The sequence below is a fragment of the Empidonax traillii genome, unplaced genomic scaffold, assembly GCF_003031625.1.
Source record: "Empidonax traillii isolate 1590-97213 ecotype Southwest subspecies unplaced genomic scaffold, ASM303162v1 scaffold1159:size167780, whole genome shotgun sequence".
Lineage (NCBI taxonomy): Eukaryota > Metazoa > Chordata > Aves > Passeriformes > Tyrannidae > Empidonax > Empidonax traillii.
In genome coordinates this window covers 131,905-150,690 of record NW_020956352.1, presented here as the reverse complement: position 1 = coordinate 150,690, position 18,786 = coordinate 131,905, and the positions used below count along the sequence as shown (strand labels likewise).

General features: G+C 36.7%; 1 protein-coding gene across 1 annotated transcript; it reads right to left on the bottom strand.

Annotated features, from left to right (window-relative positions):
• Window positions 1-288: 288 nt before the first annotated feature.
• Window positions 289-18,786, bottom strand: ALX1 (ALX homeobox 1). Its single transcript, XM_027905487.1, has 4 exons — window positions 18,426-18,786; window positions 15,896-16,200; window positions 12,133-12,261; window positions 289-924 (listed from the first exon to the last, which is right to left on the bottom strand). Exons 1-4 carry the CDS (start codon window positions 18,652-18,654, stop codon window positions 604-606), a joined length of 984 nt encoding a protein of 327 aa, XP_027761288.1. The 5' UTR covers window positions 18,655-18,786; the 3' UTR covers window positions 289-603.

The window sequence follows — 18,786 nt, the reverse complement described above, 5'->3', positions numbered from 1 at the left end:
ACTTTCTATTCTTATTACATTAGTTGTTCATTGGTATAAGTTCAACAATCTCAACTTGCATTTAGTAAAACAGCAGAGCTGACTTAGAGCAGCAGCACAGTGATGAGAAAACTCAGTCTACAAATTCCACCTACAACATATTTCCTTCTTTGCACGGTGTGATTAGAGATTTACATCATGGATTGAGTATAATAAATTTATTATCCTTTACAGAGTTGTTCCCTTATGAAGTATTAATTCGTAAAGCATGAAATTTTTATATAGGACTGCTAAAAACCATGGAGTAGATATATTTGCTTAGTAGTTTTATTCTTTTTTGCAGGTTCTATAATCATATTTCATCAACTGGTACAACAAAACATACTTACATATAAAAACCAAAACAAAGAAGGCTTGTTGAACTTGATGCACAGTAAATCTATTTGGTTTATTCTTGTTTTATTGTTAAATATTATATTGCATTTGTTTAAGCAGACATTGTGTATATTGTGATTTCTAGTATTCCACACACAGCAGCTTATTTTCATTCCCTTTAAATATGGGAAATAAAAATGGTTTTAGTTTGCTATTAAAAAAAAGAAATTGAGAAAGGGTACTGCTATATTACATGGCCCAGGAAATATTGGCTGCATGCTCTTTGGCTTTCATCCGTAGAACTGCAATGCTGGAGGACCTCCTTTCAAACTCTGGCTTGGTTTCAAAAGCATGTCCATTGGTTGCCCCAGAAAGTAATGAGTCAGTGAAAAAATTATTGAGGGGCACATGGCTGAACTGATTCTGGTGGTTTGAAAAGCCTGTGTAGCCAGAATCTGTCCGGGGTGAATGGGAATAAGGTGTCATACAGGAGGACGTATCTCGTGGCAGCATGCAGGAAGTAACCACAGAACCGCTAGCCGCATTCCCTGCCCACAGATTGTTCTGAATCTGGAACATATAAAATTAATACAATTAAATTTAGACAGTTCATCCTTTGTTTTCTGTAAAGTTTGATTTCCTTTACTTCACATAATCATTATTAGTTCTCCTCTAAAACAAGTAAAAAGTACTTAACCAATTCTCTGCAATTATGTTAGAAAATACCACAAAGTGATCACACAAGTCAAAATACTAGATCCTTCACTTAAGAGCAAGGGCTGATGAGTCATATTCCTTACTCTGTCATGCTCCATGGCTCCATATGTGATTTTTACCTTTGAACCTCAGGATGTCATCAGCCCATCCAGTCAATAAACTTAGTGGAAGCACACAACTGACTTGGGAGAAAAGATGTCAAAAGAGTGTAAAAGATCATAGCTGTTTTTACCATAAAGCTTCTCCTCATCAGAATTCTTACTGTAATGGTAGGAAAGAGTAGAAAATGGTGAACAAAAGAAACCACTTTGGGTTTCTCAAGCAACAAAGCCCAACAAGTATTTTCAAAATTTAATATTGACAATCTTTACATAATTACTTTAAAAAAATGAAACCATAAAACACAGGAATGAGTGATAATACATTCAAGGGTTTTTCTTCTTTTCTACATTCAAGAGTTACTCAATAGTTTTGAGATAAGATTTCTTTTCATTAGGTTTTTAGGTCAAATGATACTTTGAGGGAATTTCTGTTTCAGCGCTCAGCCTTAACAGGCTGCACTGTGCATCCATGGAAAATGTTGCATGACAGACTAGGCCACAAACTTTGTGGTTACCAGCAATGCCTGGATTAACCGTGTAGTCAAGCTTTGATGTGTAATCCTTTCTATACTTGGCAGTAACTTAAAGCTTCATTCTGAGTCTCAGGCCTTCAATCGTCTATGTATAGATGCTATTTATGGACAGGCGTTTTTCACTTATTTGTTACTAGATAAACAGGCAGGAAGATTTTAAAGACCTAGCATAAGTCAGTTCTTGTTATTATCTCAGACTGTGCATTTTTTTATTCCTGCCTTATTCACTTTGATTTGAGCAAACTTCATACTCAACAGCTGGCCTTCTCTTCTTTAAAAATCTCTACTCTCTATCTCTTTATGAGTATTACAGGGAGATGATATAATTTCTCACATACTCAAACTTCCTCAGTCATTTCTCACTTGCACACACCGTTATAAAATATACAGCTTTGTATAGCTTCTCCAATTTAACTTATATCTCTTTCCTGAATGCTGATTTTTTTTTCTAATGTACAAATAACATCATGCAAGACATTTTTAGCCCTCATTCACAGCACAGAACTTGTCAGCCAGTAACTATATCCTTTTATTTGTTTTACTTTGCTAAATTTGTCTTCATCCTAAAAATCTGCTGTCTGTTCAGTATATCATTGCTTCGATGCACTGTGATTGAGCCCACATGTCTTTGTTCTCTGCTGTATGTTGAAGTAATTGCAGTTAGTCTTTGGTTAGCACTGTAAAGTGAATTCCCACTTCAAACTTAATTTTACATTCATGTTCCAAATCCATAGACAAAGGAATTTTGACTTTAAGATATGAAGGTTATCTCTCTAGCTGACTGATTTTTTTTCTGCCGAAGTAGAGGTCAGGGGAAGTAATGAATTATGACAGACACGCACATACACACACATACAGAATGAAAACATGTTTCTAATGCTGATGATTTGGGGTTTTTTCCTGTTGTCCTATCACTTTGCAGGAGCACATACTCACCAAACCACCAACAAACTAAAGCAATAAATTATGGTTCACTGAACTCATCTAGCTGAGATCTATTGCAGATAGCAAGGACGAAATAGTATTATTTTAAAAGTTAGTTTTAAACAGTTATATTAGCAAGATCACCGGGAGCTGACAAACTAATTTGGTCTCCTTGGGAATTCCAGCAGCAAAAAAAACAACCAGTATTTACTGGTTGTACCAAAATGCACCATTTTGGTTTCTTGCAGAAGCCTCCGGAAAAGTCACTGTAGCGACACATCTTACCAAACTCCTGGTCTGCTCAGCTCCTTGTTTACACAGGCATTCATTTGTGCAGTCATACACACAATTCCACACACACTTCCACACACACTTGTGAATGGAGCTTGCTTTTCCATTCACACATGTACACACAGCTAGTTGGGCACATCTCAGGCATCTGCTCCTGTTTATTTGAGGTGGTCTGCTGAGAGGTAAAGGAGTGAGAAAAGTGTCTGGGGAAGGACATAGAGGATTTTTCCTCTTTCTTGTCAGCCTCTTAAAATCTCTATGAGGAAAGAGAATCTAATGAGAGTTTCAGAACTTTCCAGTTCCCTCTACCCTTAATCAGTTTTCAAAAGACTCTGAAACATCAGCCCATGGGAAACCACTCTGTGTCTTGGCATGATCATCAGCTGCATTGTTACTTCTAAGACAGCGTTGACTTGTAATCAGACAAATTTGCCCAGGGAGGGACTAGTTAATCTATGCAGTGTCTAATACAGGAGCTGTTTTTGAAGGAGTTTATAATCTCCAAAGCTAACTCATATGCGAAAAAATCTCATGTATCTGACTTACTAAAATTTATTCCAAAGAAATGTTATGCTAAATGCTGCAGTCACTCAGGCTCCACAGATATTTATGGGAAAAAATTTCCCAAAAAATCTATTTAAATAGGAATGTACACAAGTTTACCTTTAATACAATCATGATGGGAAGACTTCAAAAGGTTTAGAGGCTCAGTTTGAAAGTGCTCAATAACCTATGTGGTCTGGAGGAATCACAAAAACACTATTTCCTTCCATATTTAGCAGTTTGGTTTGCAGTAAACTAAGTTTAGTACCGTTAATTTTCTTGATATTTTTTCCTAGACAAATCTCTTTCAGTCTAGCTTCAGTGAAATTGCACAGGTGTAAATGAGGACAGAATTCAGCTGCAAATCCTAAAATATACCAATGTCTTGTTAAGGAAATATGTGAACAAACTATTAATTCCTGAAACTTTCAAAGGGGTGTCCTAGGTTTTTTCCTAGGAATCCAAATTAGTAAACCTAACTTCAGGAATGCCAAGGAATGCTAGAAAAGTTTTACATGTTTTCTTATGAGGCAGTTATGTTTTCCAAAAGAATGTTTCAGACAGATCAATTTTCTATTGATTTTAGTTGGTTGAGTGACTTCACTTTTTGTATTAGATTTTAATTTCTTAACAAGGAATTACAACATAAATATCTTGTAGTGAAATTTAGGTGCAGAAGGTATTTCTGTATTAAAAATAAATACAGTAGTGTTTCACAATAAGTTAAAATTATGAAACCTTCTTCTGGTATGTTAGAAGGAAAAGGGACGTTATGTACATAAATTTAAAGAAAATATTTTTCCTCTTAAAATCTTGTGTGATCCATGAACTATATAAAAGGCAATTCAGAGGCTGTGAATGAGGCTATACATACAGCACATCTCTGGTTTCTTTTAACATCACAAACAACTTGAGCTTTGCTCTTGTGGTTACCATGAAATTACCAGAGCCCTTCGATATATTTACCTACTGTATGTTTTATACACACATACACATGCACACACACCCTTCCTGATAGAAAAAGAAATAGGATTTCATAGCTGTGACAAGAACATAAGGGAGAGTTATGGTTATTAACACAGCTATGATATCATTTCCCAAGCACATGACCTTCTGCTTGACACTTCAGAGGAAAATGAGCTGAGGTAATTGGTCATCCCACTTAGTGTCATCGCTTTTTTCTGTTAAACTTTCAAACTCCTTGAGCTTCAGCCTTTTTACACAGCACCTGGAGAAATCACATAAACTCAAGTCTCAACATTTTCTGAGTTTTACCATCAGGTTCTCCCATCAACAAATATCTTGACTCATTATTTGAGTCACCTGCCTATCCAGACTGGAGTCTGTTTCCAACAGACACACATATGAGCACACACATATGAGCACACAATTTCTAACTGAGTAGACATGTATTTTAGTCTTTACATTCTTATCTCTGTTAAGGTCTCTAGATATTAATAAATTATCATTGTTATTACTATTTAATTTTTTACAATATAAATGTTATGTATGTTAATTATGTTACTCTACTTATTACTCTAATAACTAATTAGAAATTACACATTTTCTCTGTTTTCAGGGTGTTCCTGGACTCTGCAAGGAAATCAAGAGTGGCATTAACTGAACAGTTAAGAATTTACATAATTACATAAAACTTGAATGTCAGACTGTTTTGCTAAATTTTTGTTAGTCCTCTTCTTGTATGAAACAACAATCCTTGTCCAGAAAGCACCAAACCTGTGGTAGCACAAGGAGGCACTTTAAGCAAATTAAATGCAATAGCTGTTAAACTGCTCAAAACTGCTAGTTCCCAATTCATGATCTGTTAGTTGTTCCTAGCCCATCAGCACAATTAATCTGGTGTCACTTCCCACTTTTTTTTTTTCTGGGGTCCTCTTAAGAACATCCAAAATATGGGTAGAGATTTGCTTGTACTTCCCAAGTTTATAGATTCTCAGAAGAATTTAAACTGAAAAGAACTTCTGGGATTATTATTCCAAACCCTCACTCACAGCTAACCTTGAATTTAGATAAGGTTAACCAAGCCCCATCCAGCCACGTTTTGAGTAGCTCCAGCTACAGGGTTTCATTAATTTCTACAGGCAGAATATTTCTCAGTTTAATTGGTGAATCATTTTGTAGGAGCTGTTGGACCTACTGAACGTGTGAAGATCAGCTGTACTGTGTTGGGTTCAGGTACATAAGAGAGAACTGCAGCACACTGTTCTCAGATATGTGCATAAAATGCTACTTGGTCCATGGTAGTGAGAGGCTTAATAATACAGCTCTAAAATATGTGGTAGACCCATTCAGTCCATATTTAGGCTTACATGTGGTGAACAAAATAAAAATCTGATCACTCTTAAACAAGCTTGCTAAGCTGAAAAATAATGTAGGATTTGAAAAGTCATCAAGCTTTCATTCTTGTACGGGATGCTTCGTAAACTGTAAATTCTCCCTGCTGCAATCTCAGGTCCAGTTATCATAAGAATTAATTATATTTCACATTTATGATACAGTTAAAGACAAAACTTTGTAGTTTGAAAAATACTATTAAAAAAAAATCTATCTCAGAAAGAAATGAATATGTCTTATAACTAAGCCCCAGTAAAGTCGCTCACACATTTAAAGAAATGCATGTTTCACAAAAAAAAACCCATAGGGCAGCAAACTGAATGTTGACACTGTGAGGAGGACCGCATACAGCGGTGGTTTAGAACCAAGAAAATATAAAAGTAGAGTGCACAAACCGCTTTGTGGAACAGACATCACCCAAAAAGATTAGAAGTGTTACTCTTGTTGAAAAATCAGTCACAGCACGGCAAGCCAGCACACATGCAGCAAGCCACATACCATCCAGGTGGTGGCTCAGCCTGAGTTTCATGCTGTCACAGCTAGTCAGCATGAGTGTAAACTTCTTTGAAGCTAACTCAGATATGTCTACCACATCTACTCCTACCTAATCAGTGTACCCATAGCTATGAGCTTAATGAGCTATTGTGATTAACTGTCATTTATATGCCTACTACAGTTGAAAGACATTTTCAGTCCTATAACATGTGATCTCTAATGTATTCCATATGAGCATTTAATTGGAGCATGTAACTGATTATTGCTAATGAGGATTACCCATATGTACTAAGACTAGGGCAAACTCTACTGATGATCCAAGGACTTAGTACTTAACACATGTATACTGAAATCACTTCTACACTCTTTGAGTGCCAACAAATCATGTGATGTCTTGCAGTTCAACATACTAATTTGATTCATCAGTCTGGTGGATGGAATGCAAACTGCAGCCTCTTCCTTCTATTTCTGAGATTTCAACATTCTCCTTTCTTTCTACACCTTCTACATCATTCCAGCTCCCATACTTTTGAATTGCTTTTGTATCCTTAGGACTCCCACTTGCACTAGACATGGTTTTTCCAGCCAAAACAAACATTTAAATTCTATCTAACTCTTGCCTGCATTTTCAAGGAAATAAAAAACCCCAAACATTTTGCATATGATACTGAGAGGTAAAGCAGAATGGTGTGACAAAATGAATTCTTTTAAACGAACTTAGAAGAAAAATGTCAACAAATGAATGGGATTCAAAGAAAAGCAAGAAGGAGGAAAAATGCAAAGTAAGGACAGAGTCTAGGTGGGGGAAAAAATGTTGCCCCTTATATCTGTTTTTCAGTGATACAATTTCATGTTTCTTTACATATCGATGCACTTAATTATAAAGATAACATCTTTATAAATTTAACTGATACAGGGAAAGCTGAAAGTCTGTGCTATAACAATGTAGGCTTTGGATCAAATTTCACTCTTCAGTGTGAATAAGGAGCGGGTAAAATAAAATTTTGTCTCTGGTGCCTTGCTACTTATCATGCTTAAGCATTGAATCTGAGGAGATCAAGTACCCTTTGCAACATTAGTCTTCCCACTAACAGGATGACAAAAGTAGTGAAATAAAGACCAATAAAGTAAGAGAATAAGAAGGCTAAAGAAGCTTTTTATTGTTCCTCTCCCAATACAAAATATATAGATCCATGTAAGATAACTACAGATGACTGCAGCTGAAGAAGACATCAGAATTAAAAATACATTTTTAGAGATCATCTTGTCTATTTTATACCTTTTACTTTAGAAAGAAAAAAAAAATGCCCAGATTTTTGCCAACTATAAACTATAAACCCATCTCTAGCCTAAAAGTCCCTTCCATTAAGTTTCCTAAATAGAAATGTCTAATATTTATCTGACCACAGCTGCCTATCGTGAGGGGTGCATACTTCTTGTAAATCCTCCTCATCAGCAGTCTAACAATATCTCAGATATCCTGAGACATCTTTAATAACACTAGACACTGTATTTAGGTGACTGAATTTAAGTATTGCTTGTTTATTAACATTTACAGAGGTGAGTTGAAGTAAGATTTCACTTCCCCATAAAGTGAATCTTCATTCATTTTCCCACTGATGTTAAGATGCTCCCTTTTAACTTTCACACTATCAGTAGAATATTGCTAATTAATAAAGCTCAAACTGTCTGGGATATTTGTTTTAACCAGTAAATCATTTTCTGAGTGCGCTTATGATAACAGACCACAATGTGTTTGCATCTGCAAGAGAAGCTTGAAGTTCAAGTATTGAAACTAATGAAACTGAAACCTTTTACTAAAATGAATGAAAAGCACTGTGTATAGCATTTTCCTAGGAGAATCTGGTTTTCAGCATAATGTTATTAAAGCCTTGAAAAAACGTGAATAACAGATGATTGTGCTAGAATATTGTACTAACTGCCCTCCTTTGTAATTCATTATAATTAATAGAAGATGTATGCATGCAGAATTTGGGCAGTTTAGGAGATACTGAAATTCTTGGCAGAGAGATGAATAAGTATTCTACACAATAAGCAACACCTAAAGTCAACATACGGTTAAAGTAATGAATGTGAGACTGAAAGAGCAATGCAAAAAAAAATATGATCTCAAAAAAAAAACCCACCTAAATTATTACTATTTTGAAGATAAAGATGTGCAGTTTAATAGCAAAATTAAAATGGATTACGGAAACTGAATTATAGAAGGTGTTGGACCAGACCACCTCCAGACATCCCATCCAACTTCAACCCTCCTTTATTTCAGAGTCAACCTTCTATCTGAAATAAGTTGAAAGAATCATTTTCTCACAGGACAAACTTTTCAGGTTTATATAGTCACACAATGCCTAGCAACATTATGTTCTTAATTTGTATTCAATGAAGATAATTGGTGAAGAGACTAAGCAGAAGTCTCCACGACACCCTCTGTTGACTGCAAGAGACTGATGCTTCTGCTGGAATGCAAGAGGGATGTGTTTTGTCAACATATCCATGGTGGGACTCAGAGAAGAAAATCTTCAGGCTGTAAATCCTTTTAATGCACACCAGAGATTCGCATTTGTTCCTGTTCCTTCTGCCACACAGCTGTAAACATCTCATCTTGGTTTCATCCTTTTTCAATATTCATCCTATATTTTTTTCCAACCACAGGGAATCTGGTTTTCCCTGTTTTAATAAAGGCTTCATAGAGAAGATCTAGTGATCTGTGTTTCACAGGCCTGAAGAAAAATTATTTACTCAAAACCTGTCTAATATTTGTTTATTTCATTTTTGCAATAGGAGCACTTTTACACAGGTGGTGGGGAGAATAACATTGAAGAAAAAAAAAGATATTTGTTTTTTCTTCTTATTAACTACAATGAAATAATAGAATTGTTTGGGAAATCAATTTATAACACTAAAATCAAACATGCAGATAACAATTTTAAATACCTCTTTCTGCTTGAACTGTGGGATAGATTGATGAATTTATAGCAAGTCATGTACTGTTTGTTTATTTTCCATAAGTAAGGCACTTATAAATAGACATCCAGTTCAAAAGATTTGAATTTAGTGATGTTAGTGGTCATTGTGTTTTTAAAACAGATTTTTATTGTCTCAAGTGCTCTTATTGGAAATACTATGTATATTATAAAGATACAGTTTTTCTGAAGGTAAGGATTTAAGAATGTGACAGCCATGAAGAATTACCAGCAGGTTAGGAAGAACATGAGTTTTTATTGAATGTTGTGTGATAATTACCTGGATACTTATTCATATTCCAGTATACAGCAAAGTATCCACCTTCTTCACTGAGGACTAAGGCACCATGTTTTTATCATGTAGCCAAACTATGCATTCAAACACTCAGCTGAAATAGCCAATGTAAAGTGGACTCAGACCTTCATTTAGCTCCTTATTCCTATTCTTGAAGTACAGTTCAGTACAACGCAAAGTTCTTAAGCAAATGACCAGACTCAGTTACGTGTTTATGTCTCTGTTTATCTGCAGTCTGTGTTTGTAGGTGAGCACAACATATTTGTGTTTATGAATGAGCATACATTTTGTATTTGTATATATTTTAGAGATGCTTGATTTAAGATTATGGGACCAACATTTGCATTTCAATTCCTATTTTTTAAGAATTTATAAATTAATAATAGAAGGCTTTGCCAGGCTGAAATTCTGTTATGTCAGCAGTCTAGGAGATATTTTTTTCACAAAACTGTAAACAGAAATGCTGTGAACTCACTTATCTTTTTAACAATCTGAAAGTACAGAATAGATATTTTATTGGGTTTAGAATTTTATGGCTCCCACACACATTACCAAATAATTAAAAAAGGTGGGATTTTTGAAAAACATTAATTTTAGGACAATCATTTTAAGTTCTTACCAATGACATGCATTATTCCATTATCTTTTCCTAATGAAACTTCTGTCAATTGGGAAAATTTGTAGATGACGTCTACTAAAATTAGAAGATGAGCTTGCAGACACAAAATTTTGTCTAGAAATCCCAAAGTTTATGTATGATTCTTTGTATGATTTGTTATGATGTTATAGATAAGTCAGAAAGGCCTTCAAAAGAGAGCTGAACACCTAGAGTGAGATCTGTGAGTGACCATGCATCTCTCAGTAAGTTTACAGATGAGTACATAAGATCTTTTTGCACACCTTTACCTAGGTAAGTCTCAGATAAGTATTGTGTCCACCTAATTAAACACAGAGTGTGTCGTGCAGTGGTTGCTGATGTAATTTGGGTTAATGCACTATTACACTATAAAATAAAAACAGGCTGACCTGGTTATGTCCATGTTCTGAGTAACAGAGCACAAGGCAGATCTGGCCCAGGCACCAAACCTAGTAACATGCATCCTCACCAGAGGTAAAGCATGTTAAGCAGGGTAGATGACACATGGGCCGAAAAACCCTGGTTCAAAGCTAATTACTATCATAATCTTAGAATCATTAAAATTGGAAAAGACCTCCAAGATCATCGGGTCCAACATTTGACCAAACACCACCATGCCAACTAAACCATAGCACTAAGTCATTTCTTCAGCATTTCCAGGGATATCTTTTCCACCACTCCAATGCTTAACCACCCCTTCAGAGAAAAATTTCTTCCTGATGTCCGACCTGAACGTTCCCTGGCACAGCTTGAGGCTATATCCTCTTGTCCTGTCACTTGTTGCCTGGGGAAAGAGGCTGACCCTCACCTGGCTACAACCTCCTTCCAGGTACTTGCAGAGAGTGATAATGTCACCCCTGAGCCTCCTTTTCTCCAGGCTAAACAACCCCAGTTCACTCAGGTGCTCCTCATATGACACCCTCTAGACCCTTCACCAGCTCTGTTGTCCTTCTCTGGACACGATCCAGCACCTCAATGTCTTTCTTGTAGTGTGGGACCCAGAAGTGGACACAGCACTCAAGGTGTGGCCTCACCAGTGCCGAGTACACAGGGCAATCATTTCCCTGGTCCTGCTGGACACGCTATTTTTGATACAAGTCAGTATGCTATTGGCCACCTTGGCCACCTGGGCACACTGATGGCTCATATTCAGCTGGCTGTCAACCAGCACTCCTAGATCCTTTTCCACTGGGCCACTTTCCAGCCACTCTTCTCCCAGTCTGGGGGAATGCAGAGCATGACCAAAGCAAGCCCACATAGAATATGAGTATATTCCCAAGGCTGGCAAAGACTATTCTACCTAATGAAGTAGAAGAGCAACAGAACATCAGCAGTGGAAGGGACCCATGGGAGATATTTTGCTATATATGGTGCTTTTTTTTTTTATTAATTATGTGGTAAAAGCAGTGGGAAGCTTTTAGATGAAAAACAATGGCTTCAGAATAAAAGTATTCAATGTGCTAAAACAAGCAAGCAGAAAAACAATAGCAGAGAGTAAGGCAAGGCAGTAAACCAAAGGACTGGAGAACAGAGACAGAAGATTATAATCTTATTACACAGTATACCTTACTATATACTAACAGAGAACTGAAAAAGAATAAAACAAATTAAACAAACTACAGCTGTCTAAAAGAGCAGTCTTGTCTCTCTGCCTCCCTCTCCCAGCCATATACATTCAATTCTGATTGTACATGGCTATAATATGTGTTCACGCTAGCAGAAGACTTGTTCTATTTAATGGCCTGTCAAAGTCCATAAAGAAATGATGCATGTTTAATATATCAGAAGGAAGTTGTCTAGAGATCACACAGTTTATGCCTCATCTTAGCAAAGCGTACAAGATCAGAGTTATTAAGACACTTGCCAAATGTAGAACCAAAGTACTACTTGGTATTTGCCATACCTGAGGGTAGCTGTCAGTCCTTGGAAGAACAGATATATCATATGTGGCAGCAAAATGGCTCTTAGCTTGCTGGATCTGACCATAGCGTTCTCTTTTCCTCCATTTTGCTCTTCGATTCTGGAACCAAACCTATAGTATACAAGGAAGCAGTCATAATGTTAACTGAATTACATATTGCAAAGAATTTTAGGAAAAAAAACAATTGATTTTTGACAGTAGCTTTGAAAATTTCCATTTATCTAAGAAAGAGCAATTTCCACCTGAGAATTAAATTCTTACAGTTTCAGTCTTGTCAATGTTAAACCTGCTTAAGTTATTCCTGTCTATCTTGAAAGTACATATTATTTTCTTTCTATTACCTAAAAAAAAACCCAAACCAAACAGCCAAAAACAAAATCAAAAGCAGCAACCTATCTGAAAAAAAATCAGTCCATAGCAAGTCGAATTATAACTAAGCTTTCTTTTAATTTCCTATGCCCACTGACTTGCTATGCCTAACCATAATCTGCCTCTTAGGGGTGCACATAATCTTTATTAAGTGCAGCAATGAAAAGGCAGAAAAAACTGGCATCAGGACAGTAAAAACTGGCACTGCAGGAAAGGTTTCTATAAGGAAGGCTAAAAGGGTAGGAAGATAATAAAAATTCACCATGACACAGTTTTAAAAACATTGTGATTTTTTTTTCCGCAGTATTGTTAGGTGATATCTCTATGTGATAATGGAAAACTAAAGAATTGTACTTTACACTTAGACTATGAAATAATTTAGACTATGAAATAATTTAGAACTGAGTTCCTTCTTGTCAGCTAAAAACTAATTTCTTTATGCTTGAAGTTCTTTATAGCCTTTGGACTGTTTTGTAATATTTTGAGTGTCGGGTGTTATTTCAAAACCTATTATTTACACATTTCTTTCTTTTACTAATATCTTTTATTGTCCCATGGTTTTCAAAATTTATTTTTTGTTTCAGACATTTTAGTTTGGACTGGTTAAGACTTACGCTGATAAACTAAAGCAAGTCCTAAGAAAAGTAAAGCTGTATAAAAGTAATATCCAACAAGTCTTTATTGTTCTGGTATAAGCACACTCATTACGGCTTTTTTAAGAAGTCACTGTGCTAACAGAATCATTATTTTTTTAAAAGGAAACAATGTGATAGGTTAGTCTTCCTGCTAAATTGATCATTAATCAATATGGATGTATACATACTTGAACAGAGGGGTTTTTTTGTATAGACAATTCCTGTATTTTGAGGGATAATTTCTGATCCCAGATTCTGGAATAGTTAAAATAACCCTGTACTGTAATTCCATTCTTGCACTGATCTTTGGAGAACTCAACTGTCCTTTGATACTGCTTAAGCAATCAGGGCATAATTTTGCACATTCTCATTCTCAAGGACATGTTGCAGATTTAGCATGTGCAATCTCTTAAAGCATACTCAACAATCAAAGCAAGTCTCATGCATGTAACTCCCGAGTATGTATTGTTAGGGACCTTGTTGGTAAATTTGTGTTGTTTATGATGCCTGAGGTTCAACAAAAAGAAAAGAAAAGGTAAAAAAAATATTTCTCCTTTCTCCACAGGAGTCATCAGGGACAAGATAAGAGAATTTAGTCATGGGGTTTTTTCATTGAAAAAAGATCTTGACAATCTCTTTAAAATGGGTACCAATTACTGCACTGATATGCAGCAGGAAGAGAACAACTTAGATAAATTAGATTCAGGTTAGCTTTCTCTGCATGTGTGCAGGACAAATATTAAACTGGATGTTGATGAAATGGCAGTGAAGGGAACTGTGGGTAAGGTATCCAGCTGATCACTCTGCTAAACTAAATCAAACAATTTGCTTGAATTTATAGTAACTAAACAAGAAAAAAAGCCCACATTCTTTTTTCTTTGACAATCCCCAAAATGTTTCTGTTTACAGCACTTTACTAGAAACTGACTCTTGGCAGAGATAAAGTAACCATTTGCCTCCACAAAGCAATGTAGAAATCTGCTGCTTGTTATCCTTCAATTGCCAGATGCTTGCCTCTAATGACGTAAGGCCTTTTAAATTGCTTAATCTTGTGATGGAATACTCTTGTTACTCTGGGCAGAAATGATCACCATGTCCTTTCATATTTAGCATATGAGAAATGCAAAGATCCATAATTTTTAAGAAAGGCAAGAGCATGTTAAAATAAGATAGAATTAGAAATTTGTGAAAATCTGGTACAGACACATATATTTTTCATTTACTCCCTTTTTTGAATACTCTTGCTATATGAAGCCTCTAAACCTTAAAACAAAAAGGAGATTAAAAAGTCCATTGACACACTGTAATCCAATCCTCCTCTCCCTCTTCTGACTATTAATTTGTTCTTGAAGTAGTTCTCTTTATTCCAGAATTATGCATTTGTTAGAACAGTGTTTTAGCATTATGAAAGCTTTTTTTTTTAAGTCAAGACTAAATGGCAGTGAATGGAAATCATACTTGGAAAGCTGTACCAGATTCAGAGGGAGAAGGATTGCACAGAGCCTGAAGAGTTGAAAGCCACTGAAACAATTCTCTCCGCATTGCTGATACTGCATCAGTGTAACTGAACACAGAGTTTTGGACTCTATTTTCTGATGACAGTGAATATGATGTCTGGTTTAACAAACATGAAAAGAACACTTCTTTATAAAATTAATTAGCTGACTTTGTTTCTGAAAGTGATCCTGGTTTAATTTCAGTTTGTATGCATGTGCACTGATGTCTATTTCTTTACATGCGTGCGTGGGTATGTGTTTCATTACAAGTTGTGAAGTTGTTATCGTATTCAAGTTACTAAATTAAAAAAATTAATCCCAGTCTGCAAGAATCAACAGGAGTGCTATTCTCTACATTGAAGTGATGATTGTTACCAGAACAGGGAAGATATCTAAAATAAGGATAAACTTGCAAAATGTGGCTCATACCCTTTCCTTATGGAAGATCTCTATAAAGGGGAAAGGCTGCGTTTCCTGGATACTTAGCTTCTTTTCTCACTATTACACATCCAAAGCAATTAATATTGTTGAGATTACTGTACGAGCACATACTGAATGAATCACGTTTGTACACAGTGAAGATACTCAAATAATGCACTAAGTGATCAATAGTATTTTTCATCGCAAGAACTAGAATAATGTTATTTATCAGTTATGCAAGTTTAAAAATCAGCAAATGTTCCTCCTAATTTTGTGATTTCTAACATCATTCCACACAACAGAGATTAAAGGATTGCTTTACACAGGCTAAACATATATATATATAGGCACACACACACACACACACACACTTATGTATGTGCATTTTCACTATATAGTCTTTGGAAATTAAAAAGAAATGTGATTACTTTTTAGACTGTACTTTTCATACCGTAACACACAGAGAATCCTCTGTGTCTGGGTTCTGCATCTCAATCTGAACTACACGCAATATGTCTCTTTAATGGGATCTTTACATATAACAATTTACATATTCACTGCCTGGTGTTCTACAAGAGATCAAGACAGCTTTACTATTGATGATGTTTTCTCATCCTTTAAACAAGTTTCTACAACAGCAACACAAGCTATTAAAAAAAAAAAAAAAACAAGTTATTTCAGTACTGCAGCTCATACCCATGAAGAAATAAAGCAAAATGAGCAGTTTAGTTTAGTTTTGCAGGCTTTTGTACGATCCCCAGGAGTTCGTTTACCAGTGCCTACAATACACATTTTGTCATGGAAATACTGAAGTTTGGTTCCTACCTGGACTCTGGCCTCAGTGAGCTCTGTTCTCAGAGCTAGCTGTTCTCTTACATAGACATCAGGATAGTGAGTTTTCTGGAATACTTTCTCCAGTTCCTCCAGCTGCAAACTGGTAAAAGTTGTTCTGTGTCTTCTCTTCTTACTGCTGGAGACATTGCTGTCACACTTATCACCAAGTTCATCCAGGTCCCCCTTCTCCTGCATCCCTTTCACTGGAGACATCCTAAGATTATTGCAATTGTCCATGGGCCTGCTCAGCTCTGTGTGAAGAGGCTGTCCTTCCACTTTAGTAATCCCGTAGTTCACTGTACACAGGGTGGGTTAACAATGGGTTAATAACTGGTTAAATAACTGATTAAGGGGGTAGGGGGACCAGGGAGTGAGAGTAGGGAGAGAGGCCAGGGATGTGCGGGGGGTTCGATTCAGGAGTTTATATAAAACAGTTTCACAAGGAACGTGATTCTAGGAGGCTGTGTTATTCCTACACGAGATCATGGAGGAGGAATTTGTAATATTAACCACAGACAAAATAAAAGTGCTAAAACACATTGAATTTTAACTGAGAATTGTATCTGAAAATATCATCTAAAATCCTTCAAAGTAAGAGGACTGCACAAGAGTACTTGGAGTACTCTTCCATTACTACCACTAAAGTAGTTAATAATCCATGAAATTGGTGTCAAATAAAGTTGCACAGATAAGGAATCTTAGCCCAAATCATATTTTCATAGAAGTGGCACAGATTATTGATAAATGTGCCTTTAAACTTGGAAGTAAATGGAAAAACTTCTATTTTTATGAAAATAAAAAATAACAGTGAAATAAACTAAATAGCTCTAAACTGACAAATCAAGAAGCGAGTGAAAATGAAAATTAACTTCACTTTACAAGCTTAATAAATTCCATATACCTTCTCTTGGATTTGTAAAGTGGAATTGTTTCCAATTAGGTTTGTTATGGTTACAAAATACAGAGCATTTCTGCAAAATGTTAACTTATTAAAAGAGATCACTTCATATACTTTGTATAAGGATTGAAGGAACTATTTGTCTTTAGGTAAAACCTGAGTGGTAGAGACAAGAAATATTCTGCAATAGGTTCTTAATGGGAAATTAAAAGATTTCCCATTTTTAAATATTTTTATTTATCTCACATCACTGGAAATGTCATAAGTTATAGTATTCAAAAAAGCTTTCTTTTTTCTTTTCTCAGAAAAAGGTGAAAAAAGTTTAAAACTCCACAGAAATTAAAATCTACAAAGATGGCATGTAACATATTATAGGAAGCTTGCTGTGGGATTTTCCCACATTCTCAATAATATTTTTTTTCAATCCGAGCTGATGATAGCAAAACAAAATTTTTAGATATTTACCATCAACAAATACATAGATAGGAAATGCCCCAAAGCCCTCCAGGCACCCATTAAATTAGCTAATTAAGAAAAACTTGAACGTATAAATCAATTTTCTGTAGTTTGGGGTTTTTTTAAGTGGCACTTGCAGAAATCTGTCATTATTTCTTAGAAATTTTTTCGTACGAAAAAAGGCATGTTTTCAATAAATATATACTTCAATGACTATATGAAGTCAAAAACGATATTGTTAGTCACCTTATTGCAGCTGATCTTAACCATGTTTTCCGATTCTGCTAGGAAATTAATTTTTCAATTTATTTTCTATATGCAATTTCCATCATGTTGGAATAATGAGGAAAAATTTTAAATGTCTCAAAAATAAAACCCTCCACATTCGCCTTGCCTATTGACTAGAAAAATATAATAATTGGTGGAATATTTAACATTATTATTTGGATTGCCTACATCATTTTCGGAGGAATCACCTTTACGCATTACTTGATAACACGGCAGAGAGAACCCCGCTACCCCCGCAGGACGGTATTTGAAAGAAGCAAACAGGACCAGATGACCTTCTGTCCCCCTCCTGCAACGGCACCGGAGAGCCGGCCATGTCTGGTGTCCCTCTGACACCGACACCCGGGGATGCTTTCCCCGCGAGTTTGCTGGGTGAAAACGCCTCTGCCCGCAGCGGGGGCGAGGGTGCCCGGGGTCCGTCCGAGGGGGCGACCGGGAGCCGACCGGGTGGTGCCAGAGGGCGACCGGGAAGCGACTGTGCCCAGCAGCACCCTCTGGGATCGGTCGGGACCCGCCGGCCCGTCGGTGCCCCGGGAGCGTGGGCTCGGGGCCGGGCGGACCGTACCGGAGGGCCGGGTACGGTGTTCCTCTGCAAGCCGAGCAGAGGCCGGGAAGGAAGGCAGTAGCCAGAGGGTTGCACTGAAAGGAAAAGAGTTCTTTACAGTAGACAGTTGCCTTCTCCCTGTATTTTTTTATTATAATAATAATTATTATTTTAATTATTATTGGTTTTGTTATTATTATTTTACTACGACCTAACAGCCTAACATGCCTGCACCCAAAGGCTGCACAGCTGCCTTTAGTCTCCCTGGGCAGGAGAATCCCTGCCCTCCCCTGTACATCTCCAGGAGAGAGAATAACTTCGGAACGACGACTCACCGTTGTCCTGGCAGGGTGATGTCCTCTCCAGCCTCACATGATGCTCAGCCCTTTGCAGAGGATTGAAGGCCTGTACACATTTGCTGCCTGACGTTTTGCTATAAAAGGATTCATTGTCCAAAGTTTCCATAACGTGCTCCAAAGTGCCTCCTGCTCCCATGTAAAAGTCACTGTTCTTGCTCGGCTGGCTCTTCAGGGCAAACTTCTCGCTCAGAAAATCCATAATCATCTAAGGCTGCCTGAGAGCCTCTTCCCTAGACAGAGGCTGGACTGTGAACAAGGGAGGGAGAGTGAGTGGATGGGAGGGAAAGTAGGGAAGGAAAGGCATTCAGAGCTCAGGGAGCTGTTTTGCCTCCGAGCC

What these genes read in the sequence shown, in the direction of transcription:
- ALX1 (XM_027905487.1), bottom strand. Translation starts at nt 18,654, where the DNA reads ATGATTATGGATTTTCTGAGCGAGAAGTTTGCCCTGAAGAGCCAGCCG. An exon ending in ATCACCCTGCCAGGACAACG is followed by an intron (nt 16,201 to 18,425) that starts GTGAGTCGTCGT and finishes CCCTGTGTACAG; the next exon opens with TGAACTACGGGATTACTAAA. An exon ending in TCACTGAGGCCAGAGTCCAG is followed by an intron (nt 12,262 to 15,895) that starts GTAGGAACCAAA and finishes TGTATACTATAG; the next exon opens with GTTTGGTTCCAGAATCGAAG.